The sequence below is a fragment of the Euprymna scolopes genome, chromosome 34 (assembly GCF_053919585.1).
Source record: "Euprymna scolopes isolate OS-2025 chromosome 34, ASM5391958v1, whole genome shotgun sequence".
Taxonomy (NCBI): Eukaryota; Metazoa; Mollusca; class Cephalopoda; order Sepiida; family Sepiolidae; genus Euprymna; species Euprymna scolopes.
In genome coordinates, this window is record NC_136515.1 from 71136594 (window position 1) to 71157340 (window position 20747).

Here is a 20747-nt window from a genome sequence, read left to right on the forward strand (position 1 = left end):
AAAATAGAGTCGGGGTGGGGTGGGGGGCATTTGTGTGTGTGTGTGTGTGTGTGTGTGTGTGTGTGTGTGTGCGCATATATATATATATATATATATATATATATATATATACATATATATATATATATAAAACAAAATCAGCACATATAACGAAATAAAATCACATTGGCTTCCTGAAATCTGAACTTACGCATAGGAGGAGCCCCCATTTTTTGCTGGGAAACAATATGTCACAGGTTTTGATAATTATAAAATTGGTGCTTATAGAAAGTTAAAAAAAAATGATGAAAAATACTAATCCGTATTTCAGGTGTGACAGCAGGAGTTTCTAGGTTTCATCAACTTTCCCAGATAGCATCAGAGTATGGGTCCTACTACAAATAGTTGTAAACTTGATTGACACAAACCTTAGCATTTTTACGCCTTTCCTTGGCCATCGTACAGAAATGTTTTTTCTGTTCATCTATTATTTCTGTGATCTCCGTCAATTCAAACACCCGGACTTTTCGTTCCTAGAAAATAAAAAATAAAAACGAGAATTTGACAAGAAATTTTCTTTACAAGCTCATGAAAGACATCATCATCATCATCATGATCATGCAGTGCGTCAGTTTTGACGATGACAAGTCGGGGACTCAGTGCTTTATTCTTCGGTGTTGGCATAGTCCTCTTTCTATGTGAAACATCCGGCCACAGGCACCGCATATATAGGTGCCAGGGTTGTGTCATCTATAGTGCCTCAGCTCTAAGGCTTCTCCAATCTTTCTCTCTATTTCTTTCTTTCCTTTGTGGAGACTGTTCCGCCAACCACTCCTTTCTTTGGCTTGTTCCTCCCAACTCTCGACATTTATATTCATAGCCTTCAGGTGCCGCTTTGTTACATCTTTTTAGCGAAGTTTCTGACCTTCTACCTTGTGGGTTCCATTTTCTAGTTCCTGGTAGAAGATCATCTTTGGAATTCGGTTGTCTTCCATTCTGGCAATGTACCTGGTCCATCGTAGTTGTATAGTAGCAAGGGTAGCTTCCACGCTATCTAGGTTTGCTCTCCTGAGAACTTCCGTGTTTGGTATAAAGTCACTCCATTTGATCTTCATGATCCTTCTAAGGTGTCTCTGTTGGACAGCTTCCAATCTCCTTATGTGTTCTCTATACAGAGTGTAGGTCTCTGCTGAGTACAGCAGGGCTGGCAGGACGATGGTTTTGTAGATGCTGCACTTTATGTCTAGCCGAATACCGGCCTCTTTTCTAACTTGCCAAAGGAGGCACGTGCGCTTTGGATTCGGCAGCTTATTTCTTTGTCAGCATGGTTATCAGTGCTTAGAGTGCTTCCAAGATATTTGAAGTTTTCAACAACTTTTAGCACCTTGCCCTTGATTGTTATTATAGGCTTGTGCGGGTTGTTGTTATCTGGTGAGGGCTGATCCATCACTTCTGTCTTCTCTATGTTGATTTGTAGGCCTATCTTCCCGGCTGTTTGAGAGAAGGTATCAATTATCCTTTGCATCTGAGCTTGATTGTAAGCTATCAGAGCAGTGTCTGTTATCAGCTCCTTCCTTGTCTTGGTCTTGGCCCTCAGTCTTGCAAGGTTGAACAGTTTCCCATCAGAACGTGTGTGGATGAAGACACCTTCTTCGATGCTTTGATGAAGCAGCATTAGGACGGTTGTCAGAAATAGGGTGAACAGTGTTGGGGCCAGTAAAGAATAATCATTTCCAAAATGAAAATGTTCTTAATGGAAGTTTATCTCCACCCTCTTCAAATATAGAGTGCTCCCCTCTCTCCGCCACCGTCCAAAAGTTCCCTAATTGAACCGTTAATAATATTCCAAATCCTTTATTTAATCCGACTATATGTCATCATCAACCTTTACATCCAGTAGTGTGTTAGGCAGTAACAAAGCCCCTCCACCTCCGCCTATCCTGAGCCAGCCTAGCCAGTGAACCCCAAGAATGCTGCATAGCTTTCCACTCCCTTTCCACCGTTCAAGTTGCTCTCGACTGCTGGTAACGTTCTCTCGGCTTTGGCCACCAGCATTCATACGAATTTCAATTAACTCAGAAGGTCCCTCATACACTGAAGAAGGGGTTCTCTTTGTTGCTGTTTCTGTAACATACTTGTCTTACGAGAAAGGGTCGTTAGCACAATGCTCAACCCCAAACCTGGAAGACCAGGGATCACTATTTGTCTGTTTTCTATCCATTGACCTTTCTGGCAAGTGTGACCCTGCCAGGAGCTTTCGCTCCTGCCAGCATAGCTCTAGGGATCATTGAAACGCTCTGGCTCCTTCACTGCGACAAGGTGGTAATCCAAGAAAGAGCCGACTCTATGTACAAATAAATAAATAAACTTCAGTTTATGCCTGAATTGTCCACCAACTTGTAATCATGAACGCCCAACAGTCTTTGGTAACTGTTCAATAATTTTGCACATCTGGATACGATGTGCAAAATTATTGAAAACACTGGCCTATTCTTGTTTCGCATATTGAAGAGCAAAAAAATTATGAAAGCTGGTGTATGACGAGAAAATCAGTTATTTTGAGAGAACATAAATAGTGAGAGTTTAACATAATTAAATTTTTGTAAAAAGAAGATATATATATATATATATATATATATATATATATATATATATATATATATATATATATATATAATAATAATAATGCTCCCTACCATGAGTTGAGCATATTGGGATATGATATAGAAATTACCATTAGCATATTAAGCGATGCTCTTTGTGTAAACAAATTGAGCTTAGGTATATGGGCAATGTCAAAACATTATCAATTCACTGCCTGCATAGCAGCAGCTGAATAGCGCAACAGTTAGAAGCTCTGACTGTCCTTTGGGTGATACTTACATACATACGTATATATATATATATATATATATATATATATATATATATATATATATATATTAATTATTAATTAATTATTACTATGTGCATAAAAGTAATATAGATGACTTACTTTTATGCGTGTAGTAATTATTAATTATTAATTAATAATTAATATTTAATAAAATAAAAAAGTAAATACGTTCTAAAAATGTGGGCGAAGAAAAATGTAAACAAAGGGCAAATAACTCCTTCCTTATAATAAAAACGTTCAGGGAGTGAAGTAATAAGAAAGAAATTAATCGCCAATAAAAAGATAAATAAAAATTCAACAATCCTATATATATATATATATATATATATATATATATATATATATATATGTGTATTAAAAAAGGCTTCCTTCAGTCTTGACAGACTATGGATATCCACTGTAAGGGTGTCTGCACGTGAAACTTTTGTGACAAGAGTTGTGCAATCTTCAACCACACCTTTCCTGAGTCGACATTGTTGAATACCAGTGGCAATGTGAGGTTCAAGACGACTGAAAACAATGCCAGGATAAGCGGAAAGCACATACAGTGCCTAGAATTAACAAATGGTCACCCATCTAGTACTAGCCAAGCTCAATGTTGCTTAACTTTCTTTCTCACTTTTAGCCGGAACTTTCTTTAGGAAGGGATTTTTCTTTCCTCTCATTGTTTTCTCTGCTTAAGCAAAAGTACAGTCACCTATCCATCTGAGTTCGGACTTTTATTCCTCTCAAATCTCGGAAATTCTCGCGGTTAGTCTCACCCTCTTTCCCATAAAACCAATCACGTTTACTGCTTCTTCTTCTTCTTCTTCTTCTTCTTCTTCTGCTTCTTCTTCTGCTTCTGCTTCTTCCTCTCCCAGCCCCTGGGCGTAGACAACAAACAGAGCAGACTTTCTGCCTTGACAGAGTACAAAATAGACTTCGTGGCTTAGTGGGGGATGCCCTTTTCTCTACCCTGAAACCTCTCTCCCACAGAAGAGACGTTGCGAGCCTATCCTTGTTTTATCGTTATTTCCATGGCAAGTGCTTGTCTGAATTCCAATCTCTGGTCCCCCCTCGCCAATCTTTCACGAAAAACACCCGTCTAGCTGAATCCACTGTGAAAAATTTCCCCCACTCTTTATCTGTTCCTAAATCAAAACGTGGATTCCATGAATAAAGCTTCTCTCTTAGAACTGCACGCCTGTGGAACTCTGTTCCGTCTGCCTGCTTCCCACCTGACTACAACTTGGATGTCTTCAAGTCCAACGTTAACAAATTCCTAATGAACCGCCCTCTTAAGTAGACACTTCATTAAATCTCCACACTAACGTACTGTACTTGCAATAACCCTTATCCCTGAGTGGCTTCCTGGTATTGATAAGTGGTGACCACCGTGTAAAAAAAAAAAAAAGAATTACTACTACAGTTATGTGCACGTATTCTTAAGATATTCAGTATATTTTATGGAGCGATGCCGGTTTTTGATTCGTTGATAACAGAATGTAATTCCATCTGATTGGTTGCTTCTTATCACCCTTGTTTATTAATATAACCTTCCAATTTTTTGTAGCCATACCATCACAGAATATCAAAAAATATTGCAACACAAATAATTACAGATACCTTGTTGTCTTGTTTTCTTCGATCTTTCATCTGAATCAGTTCGATTTTTCTTCGCTCTGCAGCTTCTTTCTGTTCTTGGAGCAGACGGAGTTCCTCTAAAAATAAAATGATCATCATTAAAGTTATTGTAAAACTGCAAAAAAAAAAAAAGAAAAAAAAAATTTCCCACGTAAGTTTTTGCAAATCTATTTTTGTCTTTGTTATATTTCTGCTGTGCTAAAAAGTGGAAAAGAAAGAGAGTAGCAATTAGGTATATTTGCTTTTTAGTGTTCATTTGACTCAGTGAGTACCCGTTGACTAGTTATAGTGTTAACTATTCTGCACTTGCCCTTATGGATTGCTAACTATTCTGCACTTTTAAATTATTTTTATAAGAGAGTCACCACTTATCAAAGCCCAAAGGCCATTCGAGGATAAGGTGGTAATTGTTTATGCTGAAAATGGGGTATAATTTGATTATTTTAGGGAACGGCTCAACAAGAACTTGTTTACATTGGACTTGAAAATTACCATATCGTAGTCAGCTGAAAAGCAGGCCAGCGGAATAGAATTCCACAGGCAGGCGGTTCTGGGAAAGAAGCTTTCTGAGGTTAAATTTGACACACTGCTGTAAAAATCTAGCTACCCCAAATCTTGACACCTTTCTGCTGTCAAAACTTGCAACTTCAAAACTTGACCCACTGCCGTCACAACTTACGACTCCAATGCCAAAATTAAGTGAGTCTCTGAAAAATCAGGTTTTTTATTTAAACCAGAAACATCTCCTTTGCATATGAGGTGATAAAATCACAAGCATATAAAAAAAGCAGCAGCCATTTTTTCTTCATTCTTTTTGTCTACACCAGACACCACAGGCTGCACAAAACAGGTTTGTACCGATTTTTAAGGCATTTAATCACACTAGAATAAATATTAATTAAATATATTTTTGCCCAGATAAAATTGTAAACAGGATATGCTCCAGACAAAGGTCTCAAAAGGATTGACTATCTCTCTTTCTCTTCATTTCTCTACTTTGACTTTGTGTTCTATTTCTGGTGTGTTTAAGACACTGACGTCACACTGATATATGAAAATATGAGGTGCCTTCAATAAGTTTCCAGACATTTTTGTACAGGCATTGTCATAGACTCTTGAAAATTCAATACGTTATTGATATATATTTTATGAGATGACTGACCAACTTTTAGGATTTCAAGTTCAAATGAACAGCTACAGCAGGAATCGGAATACACCTTACTAAAGCCTGATTGTCACAGCTGGTGAATTTCAATCTCGACGTAAGGACACTTCAGAAGAAAGATATGCAATACACTTCTGTTTTAAACTTAGGAAAAAAAATGCCACAGAAATGTATGGAATGCTTCAGACTGCTTTTGGACCATCTTACATGAATCAAGCATCAGTTTTTGAGTAGCATAAGAGATTCAAGGAAGGCAGGGAGTCTGTGAAGGATGATGAGAGGTGTGGGACGAGTAAGGATGTCAGAACACTTGTGTTGATTGGCCAAAGAATGAATTTCATCGATAAGGACCGTCATGTGTCTAAAGAAACAATAAGTCCATAGTTTGATGTCCATATTTGTGTGAAGTTTGTCTGAAGGGTACTCAGTGAAGATCAATTCAGATCTCGTAGATCTTGATGCTCTGGTAACCTGCGATGAAAGTTGGATCTACTGCAATCACCAGAGACCAAGAGTTATTAGTGGAAGCATGCTGGCTCTCCCAGACTCAAGAAGGCCAGACAGAGCAAATCCATCCAGAAACTTATGATGATTCCTTTTCTTGACAGTACAAGCATTATCTGCATGCGCTGGGTTCCCACTGGACAGCCAGTCAACAAGGAATACTATATTGAGGTTTTAAGGGAGTTCAGGAAAACATTCCGTCAGAAGAGGCCAGCACTCTTCAAATTGGGTCAGTGGCATTTCCACCAAGACAATGCACCAGTCCACAATTTCATCCTTGTCACGGACTATTTGACCAAGATGAGCATCATCCTCTCTATAGTTCAGATGTTGCTCCCTATGACTTTTAGTTATTCCCTAAACTCAAAGAAAACCGTTATAAGAAAATTGAAGAAATGAAAGAGGCTGTGACGAAGGTGATTGATATGCTCACACATGAAGGCTTCCATGGGGGCTTCCAGAAATTGTTGGAACAGTACAACAAGTGCACTGCAGCCAGGGGAGATTACTCCAAAGATGACTAGAGTTCCTTTTGTGTACTATCAATGAATATGCCCATACGAAAAAAGTCTGGAAATTATTTAAGGCATCTCATGAAGCAAAATATCTTTATTGTCGGTGAGAGTTATAGATAGAATAAACCTACTGTTTATTTTATACTTTTCTGCTTGTGTTCTGATAAAATTGATCCTTAGCGGCCATTATTATTCTCTCCTGATCATAGTGAAGAGATCCCTTTTTTCAAACCAATCTACAGAGCCTTCTTTATCTACATATTTCTGTGATAGTTCATCGTGGAAATACTTGGCACGCTGTCGGTTAGCCCATTTTTTTCTAGTTTTCTGCAATGAAAGGTCTTAGAGTATTTTTCTTGGGTATAAATGTCGATGTGCGTTTTAAGACCAAAAATTGTGTCATTTTAGGTATTACCTGTGTATAAGTCGACTGTAGATTTTAGACAAGTTAAATTGTCCGTCTCATGGCTTTTCCTTGCACAGATAATTTCCTTTTTAGTGTTTTTTGTTGTAAGATAAGATAAATTGTTTCTTGGCATCCATGAGCGATAATAGTGTTGTCTATTCGATTTTCATATATAGAACAAACCTGCAGCACACACACATGTAATAAACACAAATGTTGCTAATCAGACATTCTGATCAATAATGACATGCTGTAGATTCCAGGTGCAGTTACAGTTTTTAGACATAATTTATGTCATGTACTATAATAACATAAACGCATAGATCGCACAAACCATAATACACTGCAAGAATGTTAACACATGCGTTAAGTGCCATTAAATGGTTGCATTAAAGAGTTATTAAATTGTTAAAACTTGTTCAACTTAGGGGAGAACGAAATATCATAAACACTAAATTTCCTAACCTACTACAAAAACGTCATATCATCACCGAATTCATCATATCAAACTTAGGCCTTTAGCCACGTCTAGAGAGAGACATTGTGAGAGCTATTCCAATTATTAAAAAGCCTCCCTCTGAAAAATCATGAATGTGCTTACGTGCTGGCAAACACACCGCAGTGGGGTTCAGCAGGAGTGTAATTAATTACTAGGATTACCGGTATATACCGAGTGCACAAACAAAATGGCGTTTTCTATGTTATGATCGAGCACGGAGTCGCTTTTTAATATTTCCAAAAACATTATTATGTATAAGCCGACCCGACCAAAAGAACCCTAAAATCGTCTCCCAGAAATTGGACTTATACACAAGCATATACGGTATGTAAAAAACAAATGTGTTTACATTAAATGTACAGTTACCACTCTAGAACTGCACGCCTATGGAACTCTCTTCTATTTGCCTGCTTCCCAGCTGACTACAACTTAATTGTCTTCAAGTCCAACATAAACAAATTCCTGATGAACTGCCCCCTTAAGTAATTCAATTTACCAGATTTCTATTACTAACGATTACTATAATATTATCTCGTTGATTACTGTACACTTTATGACCCTTATCCTCGAGTGGCCTCCGGGCCTTGATAAGTGGTGACTCCTATGTTAAAAATCAAAAATAAAAGCTACTCTATTGATGAGAAATTTGAGACATGAGATGTATTCCGGACAAAAAGCTTCATCCACATTCCATTAAATGTATGCCTCAATAAAATTATTTAATTTAATAAAATTTAACATCTTTTTCTTAAAAAAAAAAAAACAAAAAGAAGAAAGCTGATAATTTCAAAACTCACCTTCTTCTCTTGCTTTCTGTTCTGCCTCTTCTTTTTTTTTGGCTTTGTCTTTTTTCTTTTTTGAAGGCTGTGGTATGTAATATTATTTATATATATATATATATGAGCAAACAGTTAATAAAATATGTTAAAAAAACACTTTGAAATGAGTTAAAAACATTTAATCTGAAAAGGAAACACTAGATATGTGAATAGACCTTAATCCGCGGAGTTTCGAAGAAATACTTTCCTTCTCATCAGAGGGTAGGAATTAGCAAAATGCAGGATCGGATTTTGCATGCAGAAGTATTTGATGAAACAACAAGTAAGTCAAAGATCTTACTTGAAAACAAAATAAGTTAAGCAGAGGGAATATGGTAAAGAAAAAGGTGATTACACATGAATGGATAGTCTGGTGGAAGATAAAAAATCCAGTGACGGTAAAATCCAAATGTAAAACTTCAAGAAAGTTAAAAGAATTTCCATTTGTACAAGTAAAATCCAAAGACATCCCGTAATTGGAAGAAGATGGTCCATAATAATCCAAAGGCAGAAATCCATGGAATAATTCACAAACATGTGTACAAGGAAAAAAAATAATATTAATAAAAGAAAAATAAGATGTGCTTTTCACTCTACTTCCGAGACATAACTATAAATAAAAAAGATCTAGGAAGAAAAAGGAGAGAGAAAAAAAAATGATAAAGTTAAATATAAAATAAAGGGAAACAAAAGTCAAAACGACCCAGACAGGAAATGTTAAAGGCGCGAAAATATATATAGGGCAAAATAATATAGGTCAACTGAAATGTACAGGTTATCACTTAAAAAAATGTCAGCAAGAGTTATTAAACGACACTAAAAGGAAAATAAAAAAAGGAAAATAAAAATAAATAAATAAATATATAATAAATAAATAGAAAATAAAGAATAAATAAAATATATATATATATATATATATATATATCTATATTTTTATAAAGTAATATGGTTCGTGTGTTTCTGTCTGTGTGTACAGCTCTCCATCATCAACGAAATATAAAGGAGGTAAGAGGGTAGATCTCTCCTGGTAGAGAAACATTAGAACCCATTTTAGGATGTTTCTGTTATAGGAGACATAAGAATATTTGCCTAGTTTCTTTATATACTATTCTACAAACCACCCCCATATCGAATGACTTATGCTCATTTGCATATCACATTATATTAAATCTCTTTAACTAATTACCTCGACCTTATTACATATTGGAAATATTCTAATCATTTCAACTGTACTATTTACAAAATCTATTTAACATTTAATCTATCTATCTATATATCACATTATATTAAATCTCTTTAACTAATTACCTCGACCTATATATCTATTAAAACAGAGATGTGTGTGCCACAGACGATTTCTGATTGGTTAATCCAATAATCACATCTCCTAAAAAACAATCGTTTCTACGCTCTTACCTTTACCATAAAATATTATGGCTTTATTTATTGTCCATCTTGGAAGGGTTTAATTTTTTAATAACTTGTTATTTACAAATTAAAAAAATACGAAACTATTATACGAAACTAAACTACACGAAACGCGCACACACGCACACACACACGTTCACTACCGTCACGTTGTTATGGCAACCAAACCCGCTGACTTTTGGCCTTTTGGTCAAGATCAAAGTGTAGTATCTGTTCTTCAGATGCTGCACTTCATTTTCTTGTTCTCTTTCGTTAGAGGAGAAATCCTTCACGACTGAGACAATTTTTATTTTTGTACCTTTTCTCCAAAAACGACCCTGGTGTCTAACTCTGTCGCGTGGGGAGGCATAGTAAATAGGTACATAAACAGTAAACACACACAGTAAATGTGATTTTCTTAAATTCATTTCGGGTTTGTATTACTGTACACATAGATTCGAATAAGTTGCCAAAAAACAAATATATAACAAATAAATGTTATCAAAGGCAAGATAAATTACTTTTCTACCAAACTGGATATATTTTTCGTGTTTTTATTCAATTTAACATGTTTATTCAGCTCGAAAAGCATACAGTGTTTACCGATGTATTGGAAAATTCAAGATGGTGGCCGATTCTCTCTTTAACACGGTAAGTTTGGAAAAAGGTGTAATAAATAAAAAACCGGTTAAAATACTGTTAAAAACTCGCTCAATATATGTTACCGTGACATAGGTTGACATATATTCGGCGGGTTTTTAATAGTATTTTGTATAGTTTTTTATTTATAACACCTTTTCCCAAACTTACGGTGTTAAAGAATGTGTGAGACGCCATCTTGAATTTTCCAACACATCGGTAAACACTGTATTCTTTTCGAGCTGAATAAACATGTTAAATTGAATAAAAACACGAAAAATATATCCAGTTTTTATCGGTTTTTTACCTTCTCTGCAGAAGTACAAAAAAAAAAAACAAACAAAAAAAACGGAAGGTACTTTTACAGAATGTTAAACTAACCCTAACCGATGTTTTATGTTTAGTTTAGGAAAAGTCAGAAGAAACAAAAGTCATTATTGCATGAAATATACGTATTTAGTTGAAGTATTGTTTATGTCAATTCTTTCGAAGAAATTTAGCAAGAATACCTGTAAACCAGGAAATCGGTAAAATGTCATCATGGATGAATACTTGTCTATTATAATTTCTACCCTTGACAAAAACTTAGCCATAACAAAAGAGATTTATTGTTCAGATTGTTTTTGAGATTGATTTCTAAAAAGATATTTTATAAATAAAATCGACTTTAAAATTAAAGACTTAAATTACAATAATTGAATTTAAACATTCTTATTTCAATATTTGGCACATAACACCTGCAAAAATGATCACAATGTCAGGATTCCATTTTATTTCAGAATCGATGGCAAATTGTGTAGATTGATATCTCATTATATTAAATACTAATATTTAACATTAGTTTATCATTTAAGCCGATAAAAAGCCCTTTTTTTTTTCGAGTCATAAAAGGATTTGGAGTTTCCTAATCAAACTTTCGGGTGCAGTTGCACGCTCTCAAAATAACTAAAGTGTTGGCTTTAAAAAAATTGGTTCATTAAAACTAAACAGGTTTAGTTTTAATAAAAAAAAAAAATGGTAATTAGATATGTCGTATGGTTATCCCTAATCGCTGAATAAAACCGCTAACGAGTTGAATGATTACGACATAAAATTAAACTCGGGTTCCTGAAACGGAAACTTCGTTTGTTTTTGTTTTTTTTCTTATCAATATATTTACATTGTTATTTTGTTTTCATTGTCAATCATTCGAACAGTTTTCTTTTTCAAGTAATCCAAGTTACAAAATTCCCACTGTTTACTATGCTAAAATCACAATGACTAATGTATACCTATTAACCCTTATCCTTGAGTGGCCTCTGGGTCTTGATAAGTGGTGACACCCATGTAAAAAAAAAATCACTTGAACAGTTTTCTTTTTATAATGTACAGTTTTAAAAGTTTAAAAACTATATAGTTTTTACTTCAGGAAAATTAATGGGTCAGTTTTTACGATGTGCCCTGTTAAAATACTGTTAAAACCTCGCTCAATATATGTTACCGTGACATAGGTTGACATATATTCGGCGGGTTTTTAATAGTATTTTGTATAGTTTTTTATTTATAACACCTTTTGCCAAACTTACGGTGTTAAAGAGGGTGTGAGACGCCATCTTGAATTTTCCAACACATCGGTAAACACTGTATGTTTTTCGAGCTGAATAAATATATTACATTGAATAAAAACACAAAAAATATATCCAGTTAGGTAGAAAAGTAACTTATCTTGCCTTTGATAACATTTATTTATATATTTGTTTTTGACTATTTTTTCGAATCTATGTGTACAGTAATACAAACCCACGATATGAATACTCCCGTTGTTATATATATATATATATATATATATATATATATATATATATATATATATATATATATATATATATATATAATGAGATTATAGCAGTTAAAAAACATTTTTAAAACACACACACACCTTTTTCAAAGTGATCAGAAATCGTATAAAAGTAAAAAGGGTAAATTTTTACTTACTTTCCAACTTAATCACCTTTAACGTGACTTTTACAGTTTTTTTTTAAATGGAATTCATTTACCGATACAAAAGAAATGATAAGTAAATAAATCCATAAATAAATATTATAAATGGTTTATTTTAATACTTGCCAGGATGCGGAGGAAAATGAATGAAGAGGGAGGGGAATAAAATAAAAACATTTTGGAAACAGAGTAAGTTTGAAAGAATTGCTTTGCACAGAAAGAAATTAATGAAAAAATAAAATTAAAATTTCTTTTCTTTCTTGATTTTTTTTTAGTTTTTTATGAAAAAGGAAGTCAAAATTAAGACTATAAAAAACACTTTTTTATTAAGAGCGAACCTCAGTCGTCAGGTCTGTAAAAAAAGACGTGGAATAATAAATGTTTTCTAATACAAATTGTTTTTACTTATGTGTTCATTTGTCTCTTTGAAGTTCGTTTGTTTAATATATCGGTTTGCAATATAATTTTGTCATTCTGTCAGACTCAAATTTTAAATCTATATATCTATAAAAGTGAAAGTGTGTGTGTGTGTGTGTGTGTCTGTGTACATTTCCCTACGAAATAACTCTGTCAATTTTTAGTCTACAGACTCGAAATTTGATATACAGGGTACTGAGATTTGGAAAAATCTATGTGATCGGTTTTTAGCCAGAAATTTGGCGATTAAGGGGTCAAAGTTCAACGATTTGAGCTTTGAGAACTCTACCAAACTTCTCCGACAATTTTGGGTCTACACCACTTGAAATTTTAGATATAGCTTCCGTGGACATGGATCTAACTTAATAACTTGATTTGAGCCCAAAACAATAAATTTTCAGGGGTCATAATAGGGGTCAAAGTTTAAAAAATTACCCTCTTTTTTTTGCTCAGCATAACACCTCCAAACACCCGGGCAACGCCGGGCACCCATGCTAGTATATATATAAAGTGATATATAGTAATTAGTATATATATATATATAAAGTGTATATAGGCTATACATATACACACACGCACATATATATTTATATGTATATATAATATAAAGCTGAATGTGTGTATGTGTGTGTGTGTGTGTGTGTGTGTGTGTGTGTGTGTGTGTGTGTGTGTGTCTGGTCACGAATAGGCTCCCTATATGGTTGACTATTTTAAAAAACTAATTACATATAATGATAGAAGATGTGTCGAGACACAGGCATGGTTCATTAAAAATTGTGGGTCTGCGTTGGCGCCTGGTTCAAAAAGTATGGAAATAAAAAATTTAAAAATTTAAAAAAAAAAAATGTTTACAAGTGTTTTTGATATAGATGTACATAACAATACTTTGATAAGTATGTTTCAACTTAAATAGGGATGGTATATTTAAAATTGTGGGGTCTCCATTCGCACCTGGCCTCCATAGAATGGAAATAGGCACAAACATTCATAAAGACTTTTCATATCTATCTGCGTAAGTATACTTTGATAATTATGTTTCAGTTTGAAGAAATATGGTATAATAAAATTATGGGGTGTTCGATCACGCCTGACCTCCATAGAATGGAAATATGTCACAAAGTTTAACAAGGTTTTTTAATACAGATCCACAGAATATTGTGATAAGTGTTTCAGTATGAACAGGTATTGGTATAATAAATTATGGAGTTTATCTATTTTATTTGTACTTTCATCATATTTTGCTTTGGTTTTGATACCCCCCAAATTCGAAGCTGTCTCTTTATAACCCTTCCTTTTCATACTTTCATAAATCAGAGTCCATTTCTGTTGGCTGTTTTTGAACCCAGTCAACGACGGGTACTTTTGCTAGTATATATAAAGTGATTGAAAACTTTCGATTGAAAGCTTATGTTTAAATACTGTGTGCGTAAAAACAAACAAACAAACAAACAAACAAGCAAAAAAAAAAAAAAAACGGTTTTGATACCTAGTAAGCAACGCCCTTTTCTCTTCCCGGCAACGTCTTTCCTACAGAAGAGATGTTGCGAGCCTGTCTCTGCTCTATCATTATTTTTATGGCAAGTCCTCATCTGAGTTTCAATCTATGTTCCTTCTGCCAAACTTTTACAAAAACACTCGTCCAGCTACAACCACTATCAATAATTTCCCCCACTCCCTATCTAAACACAAATTCCATTAATAAAGCTTCTTTCCTAAAACTGCCCACCTATAGAACTCTGTTCTGTTGGCCTGCTTTCAAGCTGACTACAATATCGTCATCTTCAAGTCACATGTAAACAAATTCTTGTTAAGCCGTCCTTTTAAACAATCAAATTATACCCAATATCTACCATCAACAATCCTATGCTGTTTTCCTGGTGACCACTGTACACTCATTAACCCTTATCCTCGAATTGTCTTTCGACCTTGATAGGAGGTAATTCCCTTGTAAAAAAAAATTAAATATAAATCCCACGAACAAAATCTCTTTCCTAGACTACCCATCTGTAGAACACAATACGAAAAGGCTGCTTCCCAACAGACTATAACATGGTCGTATTGAGCCGTTCTCTTAAGTGATTAAACCCTACCCAAGTTTCATCATTACTGATAATCATGGCATTTTGTCACCAACCACTTGACACTCATTAATCTTATTCCCAAGAAGCTTTTGGGCCTTGATAAGCAATGACCCTCACTAGTCAAAAAACAAAATAAAACAAAAAGCACTATTGTATAAATTGGTAGTTCCTGCTTTCCAACTGATTACAGTATGGTAATCTTCAAGTCCAATGTGAACAAGTTCTTGATGAGCTATCCCCTTAAGTAATCCAATTTACCAAATTTTCACAACTAACGATTACTACGATATTTTCTCATTGACTACTGTACACTCTTTAACACTTATCCTCGAGTAATCTCTGGGCCTTGATAAGTGGTGACTCCTTTGTAAAAAAAAAAGTTCAGTCAGGGTCAACTCTCTGAAGTGGAAGTTAGAATTACTAGACTGTAGGAATTGATAAAAACAGATGTGATACCACATGGCTCAAGGAGTGAGTGTGCAAGAGAAGTTTGCAGTTCTTTGGAAGCACTACATGTGTGAACATATTAATTTAAAACGTGCTGATAAAATGACAGAAGGGTATGGCCACTAGAATTTAGGTGGTTCTATTTATAACCATCTGTTATAGAAATGAACCAATCAGATGTCAGAAGAGTTTTATAAACTAGCCTAAACCTTGTCGAATTCTTCAGTGATTTCTTTCCGACTTAAAATGGGAAGACCACTACGTTTCTGCTGATCATGACTGGGTCAATTTTCTTACTCTTTTTCACCCCAAACAAGGAATGTTGCCACTTGGAATGTAAGGAGTTACTATTTGAGATCCTGTCTCACAGCAGACTGTGGGGAGTTGAGCAGCAAGATGTCTGTTGACATTACATTTTTATTTACTCTGTTTCATCCCAAACAAGGCATATTGCCCCTTCGGATGTAAGGAGTTACTGTTTGGAATTGTGTCTACAAAGGAGTTGAGCAGCAAGGTGTTTGTTCACATTACATTTGGACTTCTACAAGTTAGTACAGTAAAGAGAGTAATAAACAGGGAAGGAATTCCAAAGTCTAGCAGTCCGAGTGAAGAAACTATTAAAGTTGAAAGTTATGAAGAGGCAAGATTTTACTACCTACTACATCGAAGTGACACAAGAGCTATGAGTTCATCAGAGCACATTCCATTAAAGTACTCGTAAAACAGGCACAGTGTGCAGCACTGTGACGATGGGACAGAGGTTGGGGTTTGGTTGACAATGCGGGAGCCATTAGAGTTGAGACTTTTTGGGATCTTGTCTAAGAGTGAGAGGATAATGGCAACGATACTCCATGCATGGCAAATTGTGACTATGTTAAGATGTAGGATACTCTCTGGTGAGGGAGTAATTTTTGTTTTGTCACGGGTGTCTGCAGCATACAGAACTTTTTTTCATTTTTGTTTTTTAATATGGAGGGAATTTTGAACAAGAACCTGTCTGCAGCATATAATGTAGGAGTTTGTCCCGAATATCGTCTCGACATTATCAGGCCACTGCACACCGCTGGAAGTACCTTTCCAAGATGGCTTACTTGTGGTATCCTCAGCCGGTCTGCCTGCATCTCTGCATCAGGTGATGAGCCAAATACTGCCTCATTGCTTAGTGAACATTGAAGAGCAATATCCATGCTAACCCAGCATTGCCCGGGAATCTATTTGAATTCCTTTTTGTTTTGACATTTTTCCTTTCATTTTGTCGTCTCTTTTTAACAAATTATTGAATATGTAAAATTTAATTATTATGGTGCAGAGTTTTTTAAATGTTTTTTTTTTTTACAAGGTGGCCATCATTTATTAAGGCCCAGAAGCCACTCAGGGATAAGGGTTATTGCGTGTACAGTATGTTAGCGTTGAGATTTGATAAAGTGTCTTACTTAAGGGGGCGGTTCATCAGGAATTTGTTTATGTTGCGCTTGAAGACATCCAGGTTGTAGTCAGGTGGGAAACAGGCAGACGGAACAGAGTTCCACAGGCGTGCATTTCTAAGAAAGAAGCTTTGTTCATGGAATATACGTTTTGCTTTTGGCACAGATAAAGAGTGGGGGAAATTTTTTACAGTGGCTTCAACTAGACGGGTGCTCCTTGTGAAAAATTGGCGCGGGAGACCAGAGATTGGAGATCAGACGAGCACTTGCCATGGAAGTAACGATAAAACAAAGACAGGCTCACAACGTCTCTCCTGAGTTCTGAGAATGCATCCAACAAATCTCGTAAATGATGTTTTATGACAAAGATTTTATGTGGATTGAAGAAATAATAAATAGTGTTGGGACAATTCCAATATTTTTCCCGATTCCAATACAATTACCGATTCCGTGCTAAAGTCCAGATTCCAATACAATTACTGATTCTAATTCCCATTCTTTATAAATCTCTAATTCTTTATAAATCTCTAATTCTTTATAAATCTCTAATTCTTTATAAATCTCTAATTCTTTATAAATCTCTAATTCTTTATAAATCTCTAATAAGATTGCTATTTCCCCGATTTTCATAGAAAAAAAAACTTGTAAAATATGCAGTTATTTCCCTAAACATCAAAATACACTTTTTAAAGGATAATCTATCCATTTTAGCTTCACTGGTGGTTGAAAATCAATAAATATTTAGTATTTCATCATTTTTACCAGCAATGGAAGATTTTATTTTAAACAAAATCAAATAAAAAAAAAAAAACAATTAAAAGGAATTTTGGAATTGGAAAATAGGCATCAATTTTTCCGATTCCGAAGTTATTCACATTTTTTAATTTTATATAGATGAGGATGTGATCTGGTGGAAACCTTCTGTAAATTGGAGATCTCGTTAAATTTATCTTTAATGGTCTCGGTGATACTCTACTGCTTTCGATTTCTAGCGATTCCTGCACCTGCAACCTTGATCTCAAAAACTGATAGATCCCAATTGCAAATTGATTATCCTACCAAGCTGCGTTCCTATAATCTTATACTTTTAGTTGAAATTCAAATTTTCGACTTCCAACTTTGATTATTATTCCGAAGAAGCAGCCTTTATTCTTTTCTTTTCTTTTAACGGAGCATTTCAACTAGCGTGGCGTCCATAAAAATATGCTTAAATATGATGTTTTAATTTATGTAGATTGTGTATCTATATATAATTTTAAATATATTTATTTATATATATATATATATATATATATATATATATATATATATATATATATATATATATATAGAGTCAATTCTCTATTGATTATTATATTGTGTCCAATTTTTTTTTTTTTTACACAGTGATCACCACTTATCAAGGCCCGGAAGCCACTCAGGGATAAGGGTTATTGCAATATATAGTAGTGATTTCAAAATTTAAAAAACAAAAAATGACTTGGATGTAATCAGCTAGAATCGAACTCAAAACATTTAGTTTTCCAGCCTTTACCGCTTGAGCTATCGTAATAGAAATAGTAAAAAAAAAAAAAAAAAATTACTTACTTTAACATATAAATGTATAAATTTGTGCATGCGTACAAGAGCACTATAAGGCAACTTACCAAGTTCCAAAATTTTCAATTTTTACACCTTAACAGTTCTTTTTAATGGCTAATTTCCATAAAATAACGGTCCACAAAAAATGCAATCGATTTGACTCGCCTTGCACTGCTCTACAACCTTGCATCTTGGACGAGATGTAGTTTAAAAAAAAAAATGGTAACAGACAGACAGACATAGTTTTATAAATTAGATTTATTTTTTAATGGATGTAATTTTTGCTACGCTAAGCACTAGTATCATCTGACTTTTTACAATTCTTTTTCGCGATATCAAATCGTGAACTCCTTAGGCCATTTCCAGGACTGACTTAGAATTCTCCTTCGATACTTTAGACTGACTACATAAGTAGTAAAATTCTCTAAATACTCATATCTTCTGCGCCTAAATCTAAACGTAGATCCCATGAACAAAGCTTCTTTCTTAGAACTGCACGAGTGCACGCCTGTGGAACTCTGTTCCATTTTTCTGCTTTCAAACTGACTTGAGCATGATCATCTTCAAGTCCAACATAAACAAATTCTTGATGAGCCACCCCCTTAAGTAATTTAATTTACCAAATTTCCACTACTAACTGTTACTATGAGATTTTCCCATTGAGTACTGTACACTCATTAACCATTATCCTCGAGTGGCCTCTGGGCCTTAATAAGTGGTGACTCCTTTGAAAAAAAAAAAGAAAAAGTTTGTTTCGCATTTTTTTTTTTTTTTAATTCAAATAAATAATCGGTTCATAGTCAATAGAAACACAAAGATAATAATGGGTATTTATTTCCTTCCCAACGCTGGAGGAGGTGACACAAAGTTAAGAAAGTGAGCGAAGTCAAAACAGCACCCATAAAAGGAGGAGCAAGCACTCTGGCCTTTAAAACATTGTCTGGGCAGTCTCGTCGGCATTTCCCGACAGGGATGCCCCAGGCAATAAGTAAAGACGACGAACATATATACACACACGTAAACAAACAGGTACACGAAAAAGTTGTCTAAGTTTATTATTGTAGAGGTTATTTAATTATTATGGAAATTAATTTCTGACTCTAACAGCAACGTTTTAAAATTTTCTTTTTCAACCTTCGTAAAACAAATCCACATAAATAAATATTTTAAGTAAACCAGAAGAACAGGTGACTCAAAGTCCACAACAAACAGTGTCAGATAAAAAAAACAAAAAACAAAAAAAACACAAACAAACAAAAAAAACAAACAAAACAAACAGAACAAAACATATATTTAATTATTTTTTTTCTCGTCTAAAATAATAAATAAAATCTTAATGTTTCATTGTTTCACTGTTTTGAATTTGTTTTTTTAGTATTATAAAAACATTATTTTGATAGATTTATTTATGTATTTATTTTTCTTTTTAGAAAAATATAATAAAAAAAAAATCTAAAGTCGTTTGCTGCGGACTTCGAGTTACCTGTTCCGATCCAACATATTTTATTTACTTACCATTGTTCAATAAAAATGGATTTAAAAAAACCCTACACAATTTAAATTTTCCTTCGTTCCAATGTCGTAAAGAAATTTATAAACAACTTTATCCGGTCACCATGGCAACCAGTAGCAACTGCCGTAAACCGATTTAAACATTTTTTTTTACGACATTGATTAACAACACTTACACAATATCTTTATGTTTCGTATATTGACGGAAAACAGGGCGCTTTTTGCTATATTTACTTGCCTTCCCATAAAGGCTGAGTTCGACACAATAGGTTCTTAATGAGTAGCGTTGTAAAAATCACAACCAATGCAAGGGAGATAACTCAATTTTACTAAGCGATTCATCATTTACTGAAAAGAGAATTTGGGACGTTGACTATATATATATATATATATATATATATATATATATATATATATATATATATATATATATATATATATATATATATATATATATATATATATATATATATATATATTAAATAAGACCACAACAAATATGAATTAATATATTTTTGAAATTACTATTATTCAACCGGTTTGTAATTTGCATTCAAGGATCCGGGATGCAATGGTTAGAATACTTGGAAAAATCAATTGTAAAAGTGATATTCTCCTGAAGGTTGGAGGTTCAATTCTCAGTATATGCGACCGAAAAATACAATTGCGAATTACTCAAGACCTCTATCAAGTCATGGCTAACAAAACAAGAGCATGCTACCAAGGAAAATATGCCTAATTTTGGTCCGCTTATGCTGGTTATCTCTCTTAGATTGGACTTTATTGTTGACATAGCACCTATTATTTTATAGCGGAAGAAGAAAATAAAGGATACATCTTTATTGTTTAATAAC

General features: G+C 34.1%; 1 protein-coding gene across 3 annotated transcripts in view; it reads right to left on the bottom strand.

The window, feature by feature from the left end:
• The window catches only part of LOC145259282 (dynein axonemal intermediate chain 7-like), a 76325-nt gene extending 56291 nt beyond the window's left edge, over positions 1-20034 (bottom strand). For all 3 annotated transcript variants that reach the window (XR_013864149.1, XM_080117148.1, XM_080117147.1), the window contains exons 1-4: positions 19897-20034; positions 8385-8451; positions 4481-4575; positions 408-512 (exon numbers count right to left, since the gene is read on the bottom strand). Coding sequence is in view for 2 of the 3 variants with exons in the window: in XM_080117148.1 (XP_079973274.1) it covers positions 408-512; positions 4481-4575; positions 8385-8451; positions 19897-19899 (270 nt within the window). In the remaining variant the exon portion in view is untranslated. The remainder of the gene's footprint in view (positions 1-407; positions 513-4480; positions 4576-8384; positions 8452-19896) is intronic.
• Positions 20035-20747: the final 713 nt, after the last annotated feature.